Raw genomic sequence first — 22,066 nt, forward strand, 5'->3', positions numbered from 1 at the left:
ACCAGGGTCTCTCTGTGCACTCCCTTCAAGCCTTGGCGTCACCCAGGCCTCCTCAAAAATCGTTTACTGGGCAAGAGGAGAAGTTGGCGAACAAGGCTTGGGAATCACAGAGGCTGTGATCTCACCTAGCTTTTTCCAGTCACCAGGTCCAACCCAGAGCAGATCCAGGGATCTGGTGCAGAGCCAATCAAAGGAGCAGTGATAACATCCACTGGAGATGCTGCTCAGAGCAACTGGCAGCAACAACTGTTGTTCCAGAAGCTGAAGACCTCGTACTGCTTTGATTTGTTATCAATCAGTATTGAAAGACAGGAGATCCTGTCATGGTTGAGGAAGAGAGCTGCCTTTCTTCCAGAGGAAGGAAAAGCTAAAAAAAAAGACAGACTTGTTTCACCAGCTGAGTTGGAGTAATTTCCCTGATCATCTCTGTCCCAACACTGTGGAAAGCCACATGCTGGCAGCCATTCCAGTCTCACCCGACACCAAGTATACTTGCCTTTTGAGAGACATTTGAAGATCAAGCGGATTACAGAGGGGTGTGAGGAGATGAGTAATGAGGAAACAGCATTCAGGAGGCTGCTGGGGCCAGTGAGGAAGCTATGCCAAGTCTTGCATCTTCTGAGGGGCTCAACCACTTCTGCATCTGGACTTCATCAGTGGAGGAGGGTGAGAAGTAGAAGCTGCTTTTCCCCAATGGGCTTCTTTGCTCTTCACATCAAAGGCAATGTCATGGGGAACCCCACAAGTCAGTCTCATCCTAGAGATGGTCTAACTCTTTCCTGCTGTGGATTCCCTTTATGCCAGCTCATGTCCAAGGCTTGCTGGGGGTCATTTCCCTGCCCTTGAGCATCAGATAGCCCAGTCAGCTTGGCTGAGCTGGTGAAGGTGTTGCAGCACCACTGCCTGCTCACCCCAGCAATGCGTCTGTGTTCCCCAAGGCGAGTGGGAAGAAAGAGCTTTTTAACTTAACGCTGGAGGCTTTAGGTGGGACTAAGATTCATCTTGCCAGTGCTTGGGTTTCATGTAGAGTGAGGGCTGGTGTAAGCCAGCCCCAGGACACATCGTGCTGCTCGCTTCATCCCATTTAACATACATGAAACATATAAGGGTTCATTAATATTGAATAAAACCCCATCTCACTGCACCATCATGCCACTTCAAATCATCTTGACTGACTGCAGCAAGATCTCTGCACCCATGAGTGGATGTCTACGTGCAAGTCACCCTCAATATGCATCCAGCACATTAAAACCTTGCAGGATTTTGACACAGGCTCTGTGGGGCAATGCTTGGGGCATGCACCCCAAAGCCTGGGCTGGAACCCCTGGCTGCTTAAGACCTGCACATTCGTAACACAGCAACATCTCTGCCTGGACTATGCCCTTGAAGGGAGCCCTGGGGACAGGTTTGCAGGCAGAAAACAGGGTGGTGAGCAGGGCTGGCGGCCATGCAGGACATGGGCGCAAGCATCTGAGACGGATCACCAGGACAGCTCAGCAGCACAAACTGCTGCATAGCCATATCATGGTTATTTTTGGGATGGCTGTTTGCTTTGCTTCAGCTCCTCCCTAAACAAGCAGATAACATGCAACTGATATCGCACTCAAAAACTTGCTGCAGAGAGCAGAGAAACCCACAAGCAGCTATGGCTGTACTGCAGGATTTGGGTTTGCTGCAGGGTCAGGAAGCAGCTGCTGCCTGGCATCAATGTCCCCACTGCCACTGTGGGCTGGAGCTGCTCCAGCATCCAGGACACCTCAGTCTGGTGGCAGTTGTGAGGCCAAAGTCCTCAAAGGGCAGCAAGGATCCTCCCTGCCTCCAGCCCAGGACACAGGCAGAAGCATCGCATTGCTGAGTGCTCTCAGCCACTGTCTTCCTCCCCTCCTCCATGTGGTGCCAGTGCTGGAAGAAAAAGGAAAAAGATCAGATGCTGCAGAAGCCCTGATCTCGTTACGATGCTGCCTGCATACATTTTGTGGTAACGCTGCGATAATTATCAAATGCTTCCTTTCCATTTTCCCAGCCAGGCACCAATATTATTGTCATCGCCCCGTCTCCTTGTCTCTGCAGGAATGCCCTCAAGGACCACCTTTGCATTTGACTGAACAAGATGTTCTCATCTGAGGAACCACAACAGTGTTTTTCCTGGTTTTCCACCCATACTCGTAAACCACACCAGCAGCTTTTCTTCCTGCTATTTTGAGTAGAGTGTGTTCTTCTGGCTAGCGTTATATACGAGGACAATATGCCCATCATTTCCCATCAGCTTTTGGTTAGGTGAGCCCAGTGCTCCAAGTCAGAGAGCTGGTGTGCCTGATGAAGTGCTAGCACGAGGAGATACATAAATACAGTATCCCAAAGCAGATTGGGTGGTGTCCTCCCAGGGAGATGTCAGAAGGATCCAAACAGTGGCTTCTTGCGTGGGGGTAGAGATGTCCACAGCATCACTGGTGTGTAGGGGCTGTCCTGGGTATCAAGGAGTAATCAGACAATAACGCCCCATGCAACACCTCTACCTGTTCAGCAGGTGGTGGAGGACATGTGTAGCCCTTGCAGGTCAGTGCCACATCAGGCATTAACTGCAGAGTTTGCTGTGCTCACCTGTGAGCTAGCAATTAGTCTTTGCATGAGTGCTCGAGTAGTTCATGCATGAGCATTGATTTAATCCATGCACAAGTGCCAATTAATTTATGCATAAGAACCCAAATAGTCCATGCATAAGCACCCAATTAATTCATGCATGAGAACACAATTAGTTGATGCTTGAGCACCCAATTAATTTATGCATGAGTGCAACATCAGTTCACAAATAAGCACCCAATTACTTCATGCATGAGCACCCAAATATTAATTCACACATGGGTGCTCGAGGAGTTCATGCATTAGCACTCAACCTGCACACACCTGAGCACCCTCTTTGCTCATGCACGGACACCCGGTTAGTCTGATCAGCTCATGCGTCACTGTTTACCTGAGTATATAATTGCTTATGTTTTCTTTTTCTCATTACCAAAGGAATGATTAGAATGGGTTAGTAGCAATAAATTAAGTAAAAATTCCCCCATATAAAGAGCATTTTGCCAGCTGGCATGAAAACGTGGTGCAGGAGGGGCCTGCCGCAGGGATGGGGATGGTGCAGCTGGGGAAGAGGGCACAGCCGGTGCCGTGGCTGATGCCTCTGATGGCAGCAGTCGCTGTGCTTCAACAACCATCACAGCTCCCCTGCACTTTGCTTGGCATGTGCTCTCTGCGCATTTTCCTGCTTTTCTTGTTTTGCCATTTAAATGAAGGCGATGCGGTGCTCGCGCCCAGGGCGTGCTCACATCTCATGCAAAAGCAGGGACCAACCCTTTAGCGTTCATCACACTTTTAAGACTGCACAGCTATGCCTGTGCTACTCCTGACCTCCTACTGCAAAGCCACACAACCCTCCTGTGAGTGGGGACAATCCTGCTCTTCTGCTCTAGAGACCTTGCAAAGCACCAGGATTGCCCAAGCCCATCGCTCCAACTCCTGTAGACCCAGCTGGTGGCTATGTGGTGACCATGGTGGTGACCACCTCCTAACCCTGCCAGGAGATATCCGCAACATCCATCACACTGCTCTCTTCCAGCACTCACAGTTCACAAGGACAAAAATTGTAAGGGCATGCTGGAAATGGACCACGACTTTACCCCTGCTGTTGTTATCAGGCATGCAGTGGGTGTCTCCTTAGGACTTCTAGTCTTCTTTAAAGGCATCTGGGATGAGCTTTTGTCTGATGGGACTTTTCATACCGAGTCCATTGCTGTGCCTGGTGGGAACTTTCACACGCCAATGGTATAGGATGGGGCAGAAACACATTTGCAGGGGCCAAGGTGCCCCCTGAATGAGGGGACACACAACGGGTGTCCCAGGAGGCCACGTTTTTGGCAGGGACCACAGGCCAAAGCAATGGCAGCATGCAGACCTTTTCTCCATGCTATTTCTAATACAATTAAGGTAAAGCATTGGGGCAAAGAAGCCCATATTCTGGTTGCTATGCCAGTCTGGCACAGCTCTTGGACATCTCTGCTCAATCCCTCTGCTCCTCTCTCAGCCCCACAAAATACATGGCAAAAGATGTGTTGTCACCAAGGAAAGCAATAGCAACCACAGACACAAATACACAATATTTTTTTTCTCTCTCAGATGAAAATAATTCATGTCATGGGTCACTTAAGCTAAGTACTTTCCAGTAATGTCTTTTTTTTTTTTTTTTAAGGTCACCTTTTTATTAGAGCAACATTGAGACAAACCAAGTTACTAGTTAATCTCACTGTCACTTCCAGCGCTCCCTAACCCAAATCTGTCCCATGCCGAGCAGCCAACATCCCTTCTCAGTTGGCTAAACATCACATTTTACCAGCTGCCTGGGCAAAGGTCTTCAAGACCCTTTCTTCCCAAAGAGGAGAGACAAAATACAGCATCCTTGTGTGGCTATTCAAGGGTTTTGAGTCAAAGTTTCTAGTGGGTGAATGCCCATCACTATCACTCAGCCAATGTGTGTGCTGGCTGATGCCCTGGCTCTGCTGGGAGCAGGGTCAGGCTCTTGGGCTGCTACAGCATTTTTTTCCCACATGTTCAACCCATGCATGAGTCCTGCCTGAGCCCCTAACTCTTTGCTGAGATGCCTTTGACAGAGGGAACTGAGCTAATCTCCTGACATGGGGCTGTCCCAGCTCTACACAGATAAAATAAATATTTAGCTTGAAAACATCTAACAGTTTTCAAAGATCCTGGGACAGCCCAAGCATGTTTAGTCTGTGTGTACAGTAAAGGATGCCAATGCCTTTAATCATATGTATTCAGCGCTTTTATGTGGAGATCTTCACAGTCCTCTGCAGAGAGGTTTGTCCTGTTCATCTCTGCTTTACAGATAAGGAAATGGAGGTGCAGCAAGTGAGGGCTGGATGAGAGGACATTTTGAGCTAGCCTAGCTTGTGTTCCCTCTCCAAGACCAACACTCCTCTCATGAGATGCCTTGAGAAGTAACAAGGCACCAGCAAGAGTCTTGTCCACGTAGACTTGCACCCGTACCTCAGCATCACCGCCCCAGGCTGTGGCTAGGCAATAGGTTTGCAAAATTGCTCCAAATTACAGATGAAAGGCAATCCTGCTTTCTGCTTTGCATCATGATGTAACATCTCTCCAGCAGGCTCAATTTATCCATTCTTTAATATGCTTTAATATAACATAATTAGTACTGAGAGTAGCATCAAGACAAGAACAAATTAGGTCATAACACAACATCTCCTCTGCCTGGGTGCTCTGGGTTTTTTTGAGAGCCTGGCAGGAGAGCCTTCTGCCTACACTCTGCCTGCGTTCCATAGCCAAGAGCACCACGGTGCCCCAGGGCTCTAGGCAGGGCAGGCTCTGGGGTGCACCACCCAAAGCATGTTGCTGCTGGTGGAAGGTACTGAAGAGAAGCCTGACCCAATCCCAGCATCTCCTCCACTCTCATGGTGGCTGAGGAGGAGCCGACTGACCCCTAATGAGAAGCAAGGCATGTTTTTCTTTGGAAGCCACATGGGCCATTAAAGCCTGATCCAGAGTCTTATAACCCCTTCTTAAAAATTCCTTTAGAATTAAGACATTAGCTTTCTCAGTTCAAATACATACTTTCCCTGACCCACAACTTCTTCCATTCAACATTCTTCTAAATCAGATTTTCCCAGGATCTTTTACTGAAAACAACTGTGTCTCAGCTTGAGCTACATCAAACCCAGCTGATTCAGCCCTCTGGAGAAAATATCACTAAACTGATGGGTCATCCTTGGGTGGAGGCTGCCAGGCACAGAGCACAAGGGAGCCTGGGCAGGATCTGGCCCCAGCTGGGGAAAGGGGGCATCCCCAAACATCCCTGGACTGAACGCTGGGGTTGTCTACCCAATGGTGGTTTACAGATCACCCTGCTTTTCCATATTTCCTCCCTCCCCCCCTCCCCCATTTAGCCACAGCCTGAATCCCTTCAGAGGGCAAGAAGTGTAAACCCAGTTTTTGGCATTAGAAATAAACAAGGTATGCCTCTGTGTCCCAGGAACCACATCATGCCTACCTTTGCCAGCCCCACAGGGAGGGCTGGACTATGAGACACCATTAACATTTGCCAAGGCTCCAAATTGCCTTTTCAGAAACAAAACTAATTTTTCAGGCTTTGGATTCCTTAAGGCCACCAGCTTTCCAAGAAATTTTAAATCCAGTAACACCCAAATCCTATAATCTCTCATGGAAACAAAGGCTGTACCAATTATTTTTGCTAAAAACGTGGCAGGCTTCCAGCTTCATGAAATGCAGCTTTGCTGAAAGAAAATCTCATGTGGGCAAAACCATGTATCAGTGGGTTTTGAAAACAAATGAAAATAAGGTATTTCAGGAAAACAAAAAAAAACCAAGAGAGGCCTTTAAAAATAGCCTTGGGGCTCTCTTTAGGCCCAAGGGTGGAAGGGGAAGGTTCACTCTTACTTCTCATCCTTCTCTCCCATCCTCCAGCTAAAAGAAAAAGGGGCAGGATATTTTTAGGCTCCTGTTCCTGCTGCATATGCAAGGAAAGCCACTTTTCCCAAAGCTGGCTAGAGCTACGCCTGCTCCAGCTCTGTGGAAACAGTACTTGGAGGGGGTTTGAAGCCAGGATCTTATTTGTGGGTGGCCAGGGTTGGGGCTAGCTCAGCCTAATCATTTCAGGGCAGTTGTCAGGGGCTTTCTCACAGGGAGGTCTGCAAAAGATTAACAGGGTGCTGCTGCAGCACCTCATCATCACTCAGGAAAATGCCTTTGAAGGTCTCCTTGCAGGCTGTTCGGGCATGGCAAGAGCAGGGTGAAGAACAGCACCTGGCCCCATGCTGCACGTGGCAAGGCACCACAGGAGAGGGGCTCACACTCCTCCTCGGCTCTCAGGTACATGGATGGGCACAGAAACATCTCACTCCCTGATACCATTGCTCTTCTCCAAACCTTTCCCAAGCCCTTAATAATCTTGTTCCACCCAAGTGGCAGAGGTCAGCTCACAGCACGTCACTTGAAAGGCAAAGTTCAGTCTTTTTCCCCTTATGTATCCTTTAGTACATACCTGCACTGACTTTTATCCATCATTTGCACTGTTCACTTTGTTTTATAAGAGCTTTTATGCTATTTCCCAGTCAACCTTCTCCTTTAGCATCCTAAATAAAACCCAAGGCATAGTTTGATGGCAGGCAGTTAATGACTACATTACGCAGCCCAGGTCTCATAACATACCACCAGCAACCTGCCTTCCTAGAGAGACATCCTCTTTTCCTCAGCTTTAATTGCCTACCTACTTATAGGAGGACATTGCCTTTTTATGCCATAGCTGTTAAGTTTTCTTAGAGGCCAGGAGCAATATAAAACAGTTCACCCTATTATGTGCTTTGAGTCCTTCAGAGACCTCAGAGGTTTGAGACATAACTCCCCTCTGCAGAAGCCCTGTCAACTCTTGCCAGCTAATTAATGCTTTAATTGTATCCTGTGGTATAGTTTCTAGTCATTTGGCCAATGCAGGCATCAGGTAAAGTCCTCAGGGGCTTTTCTCAGTGTCTGTCTTTAATGTCCTGTGGAAAGGCAGTGCAGCTGCTCTGGCCCAGGAGCTGTGTATGAAGCTTTTGCTTAGGAGGATGCAAAACCTTCCAGGGCTCCCCCTGCATTAACTGGTGCACAGCTTCACACCAACTGTTCACCTTGCCTGGACCCCAAATCCAAACAGTAGGCTTTACCCCAGATCACATATCATCTTGCCTGTACATCTAACCTCCTGCCAGAGGAGCTACAAACCATCCCCCAGCAGGAGGCATCCAGCCAGCACAAACTGTGCACTGCTTGCTCTGCACAGCTCAGAGAAAGGCAACCCACCGTCCCACCTGACCCAGATCTCATCCATCTTACAGGCAGAGCAGCAACAGCACAGATCTGCTGTTATTGCAGGTCCACAGAGGCGCTGACACAGTGACTGAGGAAGTCAAGAAAAACCAGGGCAGAGACCCAGATATCTTACTGTATGCTGAAACATGAATGTATCTTCCATTTCTAGAGCTACAAGCTGAAATAGGTTGAAGACTCGCAATTGTGTCAGAAGTATTTAGGCACTTTTCTGCTCTTGGATATCAAACATCAGAGCTGATGCTGCCAAGGTAGATCTCTAGAGTTGCAGCATCTGTTCTCATCATGATCAAGAAAAGCAGGAAAGGGAGAGGTTGCTGCCTACAGATCTGCTCACACCACAGTAGCTTGCAGATACCCAGCACCAAATGGCCAAAGGAACGACAGACCTCACGCTGCTCACCTTTAACTCCCAGGGACAGTTCACTTAGAGCTGCACTTCAAGAAAAGTGAATTCTCAGGGAAAGAATATGAACAAGTGTCTGTGCCAACAAAGGTGCACAGGGCTGTTCAGCTGAAAGACTCTCTCCTGCACTGATCCAGAGTCAAAATAAGTGAAGGAGGGTACAGACTAAAGGTGGGTCTGTGACTAGCCAATCTGAGGGAACATAGGAGCAGGACAGGTTTGCATACACAAGCCACCCTCATTTGGAATGGAAAAAGAGGAAAAGAAATAATTAGAGAAGAACACAAGGCCATTGATACTAGAAGGACCAGTGGATGCAGGATGCCCAATTCTTTTTTTCCCCTTTACAGTATCTGCTGCAACATGCCAGAGGTCTCAGGCCACTGTGCCTGATGGGTCCAGGGTTTCTGCTGCTTCCAGTGGTCTCTTACAGTGTCTCCACATGACTAGTCCCAGTCGAACAGCAAAGATCAAACAAGTAATTGCCAGCAGCACAACTACAACAGAAACACAGAAGCATGTTACCACATGAAAGTTAGTGTCTCTTGTCTTACCCCAGCTCCCAGTACAGGGGGCATTCAGGGAGAGAGTTAAAAAGACACACACACCCCACACCCCCCACCCCGTGGAGGACCCATTACACCCAGAATTGTATTTCACAGAGTTCAGAGTTTCACTGCTATCCAAACTCATCTAACACTTCCAGGTCAAGGCATGTCTAAAGGGGGAGGCTTTATGGACTTGGGAATAAAAATGCATTACATTAACAAAACACTCCAAGAATGGTTGAACTATATAAAGAAACATGCACTAATTTGGGAAAAGCATATTCTCTCTCTACCAGCCAAACAAGCTGAACCACTAAGAATGAAGTTTTGCTGGTAGAAATGCACTGCAGGAACACAGCTGTCTGCCAGAGATCACACATACCTTCACATTCCTGGTGGCCATAGCCACCAGGAGATGAGTCTGCAGTGCCCCCATGCCTTTGGCAGACAAGCTCTGCTAAATCTTGCTGGGTGCTTTCAGGCATTACCAGGCTCCAGCTGCCCTTACAGCCCTGGAGTGGCTATGATGGTGGTGCCAGTCCAGAAATTAGCTTTAGCCACCAGTATGTGGCAGTGGGAAAGCTGAATGGTGGGAACATACTCCCTTCTGCTGACCCTACGGTGGGAGTAGGCATCTCAAACTGCAACAGCAGGATTCAGAGTTCACATAGCTCAGTCCCTTTCATGCCAGCATGAAACTACCCATAATAGCATAGCTTTTGCCAGGCTGTGATTGCACAGTATTTAGACATCTTAAGTGCTTTTACAATGGATGACTACACTCAACTCAGCTACAGTGGCCTACAGCAACCAAATAATCCCAGGAAAACTTAAGGCTAGCCTTAGCTCTGCACAGGAGAAGAGCATGCATAGGGCTTCGCATTGTGAAATTTAGATACAACCCATCCTTGGGTCAGAAAGACTTATGCGCTGCCTCTATATCCCAAATGATACAGGGCAAACAGAAGTCCACAGCCTTCATCCCAGCCCTGCCCTGTGTCAGATGGAGCTACCAGCAGAGGACCCAAGTGGAGGATGGATAATTGTATGGCAAATATTGCCCCAGGAAGTGAAGTTTAAGCAACACAAGGTTTGAATCCAGCCCCAAGGCTCACAGGCAACAATTTCTGCTCTTTTTACTTTGCAAAATTAATACCTTCTAATAAATCCCTAGTTCTACTTCTTATAGATAATAATTTTCAAGAGACAAGTCTTTCTGCCCCTAATACACAGGAAAAATGTGGAAGTGTTTACTGGCCTTCTACAAGAGTGGGAAACAGTCCAAAAGATTCACCTATAAAAATGCCATTAGTCCTTGGGGATGAAAACAAGAAGTTCTTACATGCGCTGCCAGTCAAAGCTATTATGACCACTGGGTAGATTGTAAGGGTATACCGGACATACTTGTCAAGAAAGAAGTTTTCTAGATAAAACCTGTGAAGAAGAAGAGTGATGAAGCAAGCATTTTCTCTGAACATTTATTTCCCATAGAAAGTTTAAAAAAGGAATTATACAAAGAATTATTTTTGCAGGCCAGTTTGGACTATAGTCCAAAGTTGTTCATTTACTAAAACTCAGAAGACTAATAGAAATTATCAGTTATCTAAGCTAAGTTTAGGGAGAAAATAAAAGCCGTGTTTTATAAGTTTTCCATATCAAACCCTCACCTGCAAATCTACGGCAGCTTGGGCTTATGCAGGTTACAGCAACCTGTTCCTGGCACACAGCATGTGCTTATTGGCATTGCTGAGGCTCAGAAAAAATCTGCCCAGGCTCTCTGTTCATCTGCCATGAGTTGTAACAGAGACCTTTGTACTCTGTGTTGGTATAGGGACAGACTATGAATGAACAGGACAGATGGTCCAACCTGTTTCTGAGAGATGAAAGGGGTCTTTCAGACTTGGTGGGAACCCATGAGGTTGACTTACCATATTACAAGGTGGAGAGTAAGGATGCTTAGAGAAGCAGTTGTTGCTGTCTCGTTAGACACGTTCCATTTGTAGATCAACACAACAGCAAAGTTCAGCAGAGTAGCAATGGTGGTCCACGTTGCATATAGCGCCAGCCCATTCTGGACCTGCCATGTAGCACAGCAAGATGACAAGCAGTGATAAAAGAGGTAATTCCCATTTGGTTTTGGTGTTATACTGGTATCTCAGAAAATACAATACAAGGGTATAAAGAACAGTGCCAAGAGATTTAGACACATTTCCAGCAGGACTGGTAGGAACTTTTCCGTGCAGAGCCTCCCAGCTTTGCAGACTCCCCCCTCCACTGAAAACCTTCCTAGCTCCTTGGATGTGCTTTTTCAGCCAACCCACATTCTCGCTGAGAAATACCAACATCAAGCAGAGGAACCCAAGGGGGTTACAGTACAGCAGCCATGGGAGGAACTGCAGTGTGAGGTGTCCTGGATGGGGAGGAAGGGTTTGGGGGTAGCAGCTTTGAGATAGGAGAGAGGCACAAGGAGGGAATCAAGGAGTGATGGGGTATGAGCTTGTGTATCTTATGTTCTCTGTGAATTTTGCCGAACAAACACCCTGAGACAGCAGAAAAGTAATTTTCTTCCAGAACTTAACGAAACTCAGAAAGACAGCTGTATTTGAAACCTTCAGCAGCGTATACTTCCCTATATATTTTTTGTAGGCAGATAGCGATACAGATATCACTATCAGCTACAGCAACAGAAGCCACCCTTAGCAATGGCTTCTTCCTCTGCAAGAGATATCCTTCTCCCCACCTCAAGTACTAGTCTGGGTAGAAGTTTTCATACATCACTGAAAACTTCATTCTGTAGTAGCTGGAGAAGAATGAGGGATATACCTTGCTCTGAATCATTCCCGTGATGTCTGATAGGAAACTGAGGTACAGTTAAGCATGTATGTACCTTCAGCAGGTACAAGTTAAAGTCAGGGCAGAAATCTTCCCTTACTCATCTCCTGTCATGAATCTTTCATTCTTGATACTTCAGCACAGGTGTTTGGGCTTTTTTTAGCCTTTACCAACAGCACAGTTTCCCCAAATGCCACCTACTAGGATGCGGATGAGCCAGAGCTCAGCTTTGTGACCCTTCACAAGCCATGAGGAATGGATGCTCAACACTCTGTGTGAAATGAAGAGGGCAGCATACGTGGTAAGAGTGAGGGCTGCCAGGAACACCAGGGCTGGGATGAGGTATCTAGGACAAAGAATACATGCATGCACACAGTGTACAATACTTTTTTCAGTGGTGTCACAATGCCTAAATTCATAGCTTTAGTGTCTGGCCTTTACTGACTAAGTTAATCAGCCTTTAATAAAGGTAATCACTACATGTAACTCATTTTGACATACTGCTAGTTTAGTCTGTTAATCACAAAGTTATTTTCCTGACTGCAACTGATTTCTTCACCTCTTGACAGCAGTGCTATTAAAGCCTTTCATGTGACTGTGATTATGAAAACAATCCAAGGCAAGGAGCTTAACTGTATTTATGGAGAGGCATGGTTCTTGTCCTACCTGTGGGGAAAAAAACACAGAAGAACCACAGCTTTGAGGAGATCTTAGACTTCAGTAACTGATCCATCTCATGGGCAAAATGAAAACATCATGCAAAACCCCCAAACTTTTATGAAGGCTACCTTATGCCAAGGCCTGCCACACCTGTAAAACTCTGTGATTAGGTGTTCACTCACAGGGGAAAGGGCAAAATGAAGTATTGGGGCAGTCCAAACAAGAGGGTTAGAAAGCATCTGTAACAAAAGGTGACTTACTCTCGATCCCACAGGAACAGCCATCCAACATTGAGGCCATTATTCAGAATCCACACCATGTAAAAAGGTATTGGCAACAAGTCTGGCTTTATGTAGACACATCCAAGTTCATTCCTGACAGGAAAAAGTGGGTATGGAGAAAAGAAAACAATGTCTGCATTGACCAGCCAAACTTTCCTGGCCTCATTTTCCTCATACTAACAGAGACTCTATGTTGGAGTTAAATGTTTCAGCTGAAGTCAGACTTTTTCCTCTACATCCTTCTCTGACACAAAAATACAGTCCCTGTGGCTTTCCCCCATCAGAGTGTTGTCTCATGGTACAGAACTTCTTGCCGGTCTCTGCACCATCACAAATTCAGTGAGTGCTAAGGACTATGCCACAGATACTGCATAGCTTGTGCCACCGGTGGTGGTGGTGGCAGCAGCAATGGCATGATCACAGAGTAACAGTGTGAGTATGTATATATAATTTGTGTTATGTTACACGTGTATGTTATACATGCATGTATATGGACTTGATCGCTCTTGTACAAACACATACTTCATTTTTCCTCTCAACCTTCAGTGTCGGCCAGCATCAACTCTGTGACTTACATCATGTCAAAACAGGAGATACACAAGACTAACTAAAGCAGCCCATGGTCCCCCTTGACAGAAGGGCTGTGATGTGAGTCTATCCCACAGAAGACATCAGATTACAGATATCGCACAGTACCACATGAGTCAGTTATTGATCTCATAGCCCCAGGAAAAGCTTCAAGTCCAGTTCAATGACACAAAAAACTTCCCAGTGCTGATTCTCTGATCTCTAACAGCAAGTAAACTCAAAGCACTAGCTCCATAATTCATTTTGTCCCTCCCCGATGGGCTCTCAGCATCTAGCAGTGGGTAAGTGCAGCTACTAGGTAACTGTCAGATCACATCAGTGAAGATCAGGCTTCATGGAACAGTTTACATGCTTTGTAACCTGTCCACACATTAGAGCAGATCACATACACCTCCAAACTGCTTCCCAGCTTCAGATGCTGAACCTAAAAAAGTGCTCCAGCAGCAAAGTTTCAGCATGTCAAGTCAAGAGGAATGGCAGTGGGTTTACTCTGACTAGAAACCCCAGAAAAAGCATTAAGAGGCTGAGCTACAGAAGGGAAGACCCACTGTCCCTGATTTATACCATAAGCAGGGAAAATACCTTCGACAGATCCCTGACAAGGTGTAGAGAAGCCAGGCAAGCTGCCAGGCATAGATGACATTCCAGATGAGGAAAGTCCAACCAGCTGGTGTGAAGTCAGTGTTGTATTTTGCCGAGATGTTTCCAGGGGTTGTCCTGAACAGACCTGCAGTGGTGAATATTATCGCAGGCAAAAGTGTTACTACATACTAAGGATGGGGAAAGACCGCTGATTTCCCTCACCCTGCAATCTTCCTTGAGGCTTAGCCCACACCTCAGTGGATCCAAGGGAAATGAGAAGGTACCCTTGGTGAAAGCAAGCCATGTGCTGCAGTGCTTGCCTTTAGGCACCCATTACGGGATCACTCTCCCTGTGGGGAACCCTGAGCACCTTCCCTCTTACAGAGCCAGCAAAGCCAGTTGCACATGAAAGCCAGAGAAGCACGATGTCCATTTCTGACAAATTCAGCCGGGTATTGCTCAAACCAGGCACCACTGCCCTGTGTAGACCCACAGCAGCAGCCCAAACATCTTCCACCAGGGATACAAAGACAGCATATGCAAAGACTGGCTTTCACCCACCACTAGATGCAGATTTACCAGGGGCAAGACCATTTACTTTAATTTTAAGTGATTAGATAGGGCTCAGGCACCTGACCATAACATCTGGAGATGCACCAGCTACTTCTGTCTTTCACAAATCAAGGTGTATTTGGAGAAGCAATGAGGTGACAAATAGATCTTTCATCTAAGGCACCATATACCATTAAATGATATAATGTATGAAAACAGTCTCTCTGAACAAAGACAGTTTGCTTGCATTACCTTTGAATATACCAGTGGCATTTCCAGCATTCAATATCACCATGACTGTGAAAGTAGCTAGAGATAGAAACATCACAAAAATCTTCAGCTTGTATATAGGTTCCATTTTACCCTGCAACAAATTAGAAATACTGTTTGACTATGTTTTACACATAACAGAGTGTTTTAGAAATAACATGGTAAAATCCCAGTTTTAACTGCTAACTTTTATTTGTTGTTTTTTCATAAGAACTAAAAAAGTTCTTGCATGGGTTAGGAGCATCTTTCTTTGAACCAACATCCCCTTGACAGCAGTCAGTGCCAGAAACCCAGAGAATAGCCCAGGAACAGGGCAAGCAGATACCTCCCCAGAATACTCTTCCAGCAGCTCAAGCATTTCTAGTAGTAGCATCTTTAATAGTCTCATGTATTTTTAAGACTGTAAACTCTCTGGATCCACAAAGTCATCTGATGATCTGGGGAAAAACCCATCTCATGGTGACTAAGATTGGCTGTTACATCCCTCTGTCAGCCCCTAGCACTGCAAAGGCTAAAGGCCCCTGTGCAAGTCTCAGATGGAGAGCAAACACTAAACACTGGGAAGGCTATCTGATTTCTGGACAACCCTGAAACACATGCAAAGAGGTCTTACTAGGTTGCAGAATTAAAATGGGAAGCCACAGAGTGCCCAGCAAGCCGCCTGCACTGCCACTGCCCATCCCTTACTGGTATAGCGCAAGAGGCATAGCTCAAGTTTGCCTATGGGTGTATTACAAAGGTTTTAAAGGTTTAAATAGTTAGCCAGCAAGTCTAAGAGGGATTCCAGCTTCTCTTACATCACTATCACACTTTTACTGAAGCAAACATGCCTATCAATTTTGCCCTCTTTATAGGAAGGAAATGTGAAAACATTAATCTGACTTTGCAGCTGAGTGCCTTTTAGTTCAGTATAGCTTTTCACATGTACCTCTCTAATCCTATAACACCTACAAAATAACAACTTTTTTCATGATGGTATTACCTCCTCGTCTACTGGCTAAAAATAAGATTTAAATACCTTAGCAGGTCTCAAGTACTTTATAGATTTTACAATCTACATGCTACTTTCCCCCCCCAAGGTTTGTAGGTAGTGACTTGAGCTCTCCCAAGCTATCTCCATTAGTCCAGCATTTATTCTATCGAGGAAAAGCTCTGCACCACCTGTAAGAGTAAGCATACATGCATCCATACTATAGGCAACAGCTTTATTTCCCCTTGCAGCTCAGCCCCTGAGCTGCCTTTTTTATACAGTGGCACTTCAATGCCTTCCAGGGTTGGCAGCAATAATAATCGAGTTGTTCCAAGCTGCTCAGCATTGAGCTAATAAATTCCAGTTCCTGCTTCAGTGGATGGTTTTATAGTTCCAGGCTTTGTTCATGGTCTGAGCTGCATCCAGATACATCACAGAACTGGGAGGGGAAATTCTGTTTTCTGTAAATCCATACAAGCTTTTCCCTTTTCAGTTTTATCTAAACAGGAAACCACTCCTAAAAAAAAAAAATCAAAATCCTATGTGGAAGTACTCCTTTAACTCAAGATATCAAATCCCAATTAGATTCATGTCAGTCAAATCCAAAACCAATGTATTATCTTCAGATACAAGTGGATTTTTCTTTTCAGAATTTACTTAGTATATTAAAGATATAATTTCTGACTCAGGATATAACTGACCTGCAGATTTCTGAAAGCCAGGAAAACATAGTAGAGGAAATATCGCTGTACAGTTTTCCTATTTCTTTATTCTTTCCTTGAACATTGACTGTTGGCCACTCCAAACCAGTACATAGGACTAGATGGTCCATTGATTTCCCTATCAGGCCAAATCTATGTTCTCCTGACAGTCCTGTAATTGAATTCAGCACATTATTTCTTTTTTATTAGCATATTGGAAGAGATTTGTTTACACAGCTTCAGAGAAACCCATACCTGCTTACAGAAGTCTAAGTCATATTTTAAAACCAGTCAATAGTTTCACTACTGTCTCTCACTTCCAGCCTCCCTCTAATTTATTGCTGTCAATAAACATCTGCAATATTCCCTCCCTGCAGTTATCAGTTACAAACACCCTTCAGAAGAAGCAGAAATATTACTCACAAGGATCCACACAGGCTTTTTGGCAGGGTCTTACAGCTGTAGTTCAGCTACCACCAGCGCTGGGGAGTCTCCACCACTCAACCTTGTCTAAAGAGATTTTATACAACTTTCAGCATATTAATAATCATACATGATTTTTTAAAATCATGTATGCAGTTAGACATGCTTTCTCTCTGGGAGTTGCAGCCTCCAATTGGCTAAAGCCTCCCGAAAACAAGTACTTATGCAAGAGAAATGTGATTACTTAACAAGGACCTTTTATAACAGCCAGAGCCACGCACGCTCCCAACTTGCTGACAGACAAAAGCTAAGGGGAGTGTGCTCACTGGCTCTTGCCTGCTTCATCCTTCCCTGTCTCTGCCATGAGGAAGGAAACAGAGCACTCCAGTGCAAAATATTGCATCTCAAAATCACAACTCAGGCAGAACTCCTGTGTGGGAGAGGAGAAACTGGCAGCTGCAAAGCCATCCTGGTTTGGGGAAGCTGGACGTGTAACACGTAACAAGGTCTGGATCTTGTGAGCAACTACGGATCTTATCTACAGCCCCAGATGGAGCTGAGAGCTGAGCTCCTCTCAGGACTTGGCACTCAGGGCATTTTGTAGCATTAAGCATTGTATAAATATGAGTCACTTCTCTTGCACAGCAAGCACATGTGTAGGAATACTGTATTTTTATACTTTACATCTATTCTTTGCAGTGCATACTCTTAAAAAACCCTGAACTTGGCCTCAAAGGGTTGTTCTTTTTCTAATTCCTAGATCTGAAGGACTCTAGAAACCCCAAGGAGAGCCTTCCTGATGTCAGAATTAGGAAGGAAGGGCAGGTGAGAAGACGACCCCAAACCTGAAGTGCTAAATAGACTCTCCCAAGATTTTTTTTTTCCTAGAGATTGGTTTCGGGCATATTGCACACCTAGATTTTTGTTAACAGATATATAAAAGGCTCCTGTCCGCCGCTGCAAGCCAGTCCCACAGAAGCAAAGCAAGACACACTAGCTGATCAGTGCCCACCTGCATCTCTGCCTGCTACAGGACTGCAGTCTCACCACATCCACTCCTTTAATTTTGTATTTCTTCTTGTTTCCCCTTAAATTTAATTATAGCGAAAGATACACTTCAGCATCAAAATATTATTTATCTTGTTCAACTACAGTGCCTACCAAGCAGACAGTCTTGCTGGGGACTCCCTGTGTCAAATATAAAGGCAGTGAATAAACTAATACCTATCCTCACCCATTAGAGGCAACATCATGGGGCTGGGGATGAACCCTGCTGGGGCTTCCTTGGCCTTTGGGATAGGGGTACAAAGCCTACATGAACATGGACTTGCCAGCTGTGGGGAAGGGCAGGGCATCCAGCCAGCACTGCTGTTGCCTGCCTTATCAGCGTAGGCCTGAGGTCCACCCTTGGAAGTTATCCTGATGAGGAAACCAGTGGCTTAAGTATGGTTATTTCATATCAGCCAGACAATACATTATGCTTTACACACTGATCATAAACAAGAACTGCTCATACATAACCTGAAGAAAACCAAGGCTTGAGCTCAGTGTGGTGGCTTCAGCATCTTTCTCTCCCTCTTTCCACTTCATGTTTCCCCCCGGATGTCTACACAAGTTCTAGAAACTGCCTTCATCTGACTTACAAGTTTTAAGCACTGTTACAGCAAGTATGGGCTGAAACACAAGCAGAATCACCACTTACATTGTATGGGCCTCTTCCTAGTACATTAAAGTCTACAAGGTACTTTTTTCCACAGCTGGACCATGTCTTATTTATGACCCATTTTATATATATATTTTACTCATCAGATAGTCCATACCACCCCAGCACAATGTCAGACATTACATTTTCATCCAGTGAACAAGCAGTCTGGAATTCTTTACTTACAGACAGCCATCTTGCACATGCCTGTTAGGCACAGCTTATCAGCTGGATCCACCCTGATCCAAATCCAGGGCAAGTTTTGCATATGGGAAACATTGGCCAACTGGGAGAACCAATGCACACTTTGCTGTCCCATGTTCTTGCTTGTTATTTCATAATACATCTGCCTTGTTTCAGTGAGACCACTGGACACGATGCCACCATAGCAGCAGCCCTAAGCCAAGCATATGCTTTAGGCTCACATTCTGGGTTTCAAAAGTTATTTTTCTAGATTAAATTGCAACACAAGCCTTAAATAAAATATTCAAAATTATTTATCATGCGGCCCTACGGAAATCCCCTGAAGTATGTTAGTAAAGTACAGAAGAATGTACTTAGTGCTTATGAATGTGTTAAAACTGAGCAGCTCTTGCTTCAGTAGGCTATACAGCCTAGCCAAAAGTGGGAATGCTCGATACAGCTACAGCTCTTAAATGCCAGTGTCAAACTTAAAGCAAGCATTTATGGAAAGGCCCTACCTTTCTAGTGTATCTTCACTGAAAGATCTGTTAGACTTGTGTCATCCACATGAGTTTCAGTTGATTATCCTTGCTAGCCTGTTGAGGAAGAAAAATTATGTGCAAATGAGTGACAAATGCAGTTGTATACAAACATTTCTTAGTTGAAATGTGTGCACAAAGGAAAGCATGATACAATCCACATTCACAAAAGGACTGTCTTTATTTCAAGATGCATCAACAACACTGAATGAGATCACTGGAACCAATTCCAGGACACAGCCCATATTCAGTACTTTAAGACAAACTGCTCTAATTCAAATGAAGTTTGTATTCACCTGGGTCAGAGGAAAACAGTTTCCAGCTAATTTATTTTACTACTACAGCAGTTTTCCACTGATAAGCAGAGCAATATACATATTCTCTCCCTGTATTACCAAAAATCTTTAAAGAAGCATCTATCTTTAAACCCTCATTTGTAATCTCCCAGAGAAAAAAAATAGGAAAGAAGTTGCTTTTCAAGAAGTCTCCCATGCCCATCCCTCCCCATACGCACTCCTCACAGCACCATGGTGTGTTCCACCAGCATCAGTGCACCTCAAACATTCGTGCACACGCGATAGCGGGACTGGTTGCAATGGGATCACAGCTCTGCTGTCACTCCTCTGTGCACTAGAAAGCAGTGTAAGCATTTACAAGGTGCTGAGCTAACATGAGCAGACTTTGTGCTGGAATTAATGCCCTGCTGACACGAGAAAGGTTTTTTAAACATGAATCCTCCTGCTAGTAGCTGAAATAAGACATTATGAGCACAGACAGTTGAGTCCCAGCACAGAAAGTGGAAGCCAATCACTTCCTACCCAAAGGTATCACTGTGGAGGCCCTGCCCTCAAAATAAACTCATTTTGCATTGTGTAGGAACTAAGACAAGTTCATCTGTGGGCAGCTCACCCACTTAGTGGTAGACACTGTCATTAGCAGGAAGCTCCAGAAAGCAAGGTGCCAGAAAAGTCCACGTGCCACTCTTCCTCACCAAGGAAGACTAAAGTCCAAGAGGTGTTTCTCTTATCCAGAAACCAGCACTATAGTTGAACAAAACTAGCACCAGGATAGCTGTTATATTCACATCCAGCCAAGCAACTCAAAATAAACCAGTCTATGAAAAGGAGAAGCTCTCCACACCAAATGGTGCACACGGGCAGGGAAGAGCTGCTCTGTGTGAGTCCCAAATGCAGATGTAAGACTACCAATACAACTCCTTGTCCCATATGTAGCCACCAGCAGGGATCCCTGGGTGAAGTCAGAAACTCTTTCCCCTGACCCCCACTGAACTGTAGGACAGCCATCGTAGTTACCCTGAACACCTCCCCATGAGGCAGGAGCTCAGCAGCTCTGGACTAGACCACCAAAGCTTTTTGTCCCCATCAGCAGCGATGACAGGTTGAAATCCAAAATGCATTCTGCACACAGAGCTCCACTTTAATCTCTACAGCCGCTTGCTTTAACTCCAGTCTTTCTTAAACATGCCAGGCAAACTGGTACTCAAGAGTCAGTGACCTCACTGGAAATAATTTTCAGGCCAAGTCCAGCAAATGTTGAGAACCAAATATACTAATCTTCTAACAAGAGCTCAAGCATCCTAATCCTGCAGTGGGTTAATCTGGGTGCCTTTAGTGCCAGGGATTAGCCTTTCCATGCTGCTAGAAGGGATGGGATTTGACCAGGCACACTAGGATGGGCACACAGTGAAGAGGATCTGTATTAGCAATCCCCTTTGAGTATTTTAAGAAGGAAAATAATCTGCTTTTTATTGTTGGAGAACAGAACAGATCCACCCTTTGGCAGCATGAAAGTCTCCCTAGGTTTGAAGGAGTAAGAATAGTAACAGGAATCTACTACGCACTTATTTTCAACCAGAATTTAAGGCAGCTGCCGTGCTAAAATTCATTGACTGATCTCCAAATCTTTTCATTGAACTCTAAGGACATTGTTGTAAGCATTTAAGTAAGTCAAAACTAACCCCTGCCCCACTCTTGAAAGAAAGAGGGGAAAAAAGGCAACACACTTCTGTCTTTAAGCTAAACTTCATGAGACAAACAGAAAATATTTTCCCCAGATGTTCTTACTTACTGGTTAAGCATTAGAAAGTTTGCCACTTTCACGGGCAGCCCAAGAGTCTGCAGCAGCGTCTGGCAAGCAGCATCCAGTGTCAGACCAGGAGCACAGCAGCAGGCAGCACTTTCTGGAGCTGGCAGGCAGAATAGAGGTACAAGAAACCAGGAACTCACCTGTGCAACCCACCCCTTCAAACAGGATGACTGTGAAGAGAAGAAAAAACAGAGTTAAGCAGGAATGAACAAGGACACATTTATGTGGCTAGATATCTTCTTTTTGTAAACTTTATTTTATTCAATCACATGGCACTACTGCAGCTCACAGAACTCCCCCATGTCCTCCTCTATCACTGAAGCAATGACACACGAACAACAGCATCCAGTCAGTACTCTGTGCAGCCAGCATCACTTCTGTATCCATACTGATTTTAAGACTATAGACATATTAGCCTCCTGGATAGTTTTTCTCTGCCCTCACCTCTATTACCTCTGAATGCTTCCCAAGCATTTTTTTCCTCCCAACTCCATGAGAAAGAGCAAAAGGCATCTAGAAACAAGTACCTCGCACTGACAGCGGCACAGCAGATGTCTTTATGCCCTCAGTGGGTATAGATAGCTATTTTGCAGAGCCACCCAGCAGAGTCAGGAACAGAGGCAGAAAGGGAGAAGAGGCACCTGGATTGCAATCAGAGCACAAGTTTTTCTGACTTCTGTGAGAGCACAGAGCTGCTTTCATTTGTGCTTTCATTTTATAGCTGCAACAACCAGGTCAGCAAGAACTTCTCATGCAGAAAACCTGCTTTGTAACTTGGATGGCCTGATTTTCTTTATAGCATTTTTGTGGCA

The 22,066-nt window shown here is 45.3% G+C and overlaps 1 protein-coding gene across 2 annotated transcripts; it reads right to left on the reverse strand.

The window, feature by feature from the left end:
• Positions 1 to 3,836: 3,836 nt before the first annotated feature.
• Positions 3,837 to 16,894, reverse strand: LOC129205382 (uncharacterized). Of its 2 annotated transcripts, none has more exons than XM_054822813.1 (8): positions 16,725 to 16,894; positions 14,613 to 14,724; positions 13,809 to 13,953; positions 12,618 to 12,731; positions 11,899 to 12,043; positions 10,794 to 10,942; positions 10,160 to 10,299; positions 3,837 to 8,814 (listed from the first exon to the last, which is right to left on the reverse strand). In XM_054822813.1, exons 2-8 carry the CDS (start codon positions 14,716 to 14,718, stop codon positions 8,693 to 8,695), a joined length of 921 nt encoding a protein of 306 aa, XP_054678788.1. In that variant the 5' UTR covers positions 14,719 to 14,724; positions 16,725 to 16,894; the 3' UTR covers positions 3,837 to 8,692. The 2 variants fall into 2 exon arrangements, with proteins under 2 accessions (XP_054678788.1, XP_054678789.1); XM_054822814.1 differs by lacking the exon at positions 16,725 to 16,894 and adding an exon at positions 16,302 to 16,439.
• Between the last annotated feature and the right edge of the window lie 5,172 nt (positions 16,895 to 22,066).

Source organism: Grus americana, chromosome 3 (genome assembly GCF_028858705.1).
Source record: "Grus americana isolate bGruAme1 chromosome 3, bGruAme1.mat, whole genome shotgun sequence".
NCBI lineage: Eukaryota > Metazoa > Chordata > Aves > Gruiformes > Gruidae > Grus > Grus americana.

Bases quoted from the DNA above. Each gene is read 5' to 3' on its own strand.
- LOC129205382 (XM_054822813.1), bottom strand. From the start codon at position 14,718: ATGGAACCTATATACAAGCTGAAGATTTTTGTGATGTTTCTATCTCTA. The intron at 13,954-14,612 runs GTAATGCAAGCA...TCACCACTGCAG, and splicing joins TGCCACTGGTATATTCAAAG to GTCTGTTCAGGACAACCCCT. The intron at 12,732-13,808 runs GTATTTTCCCTG...TTTTCCTGTCAG, and splicing joins TTGTCAGGGATCTGTCGAAG to GAATGAACTTGGATGTGTCT.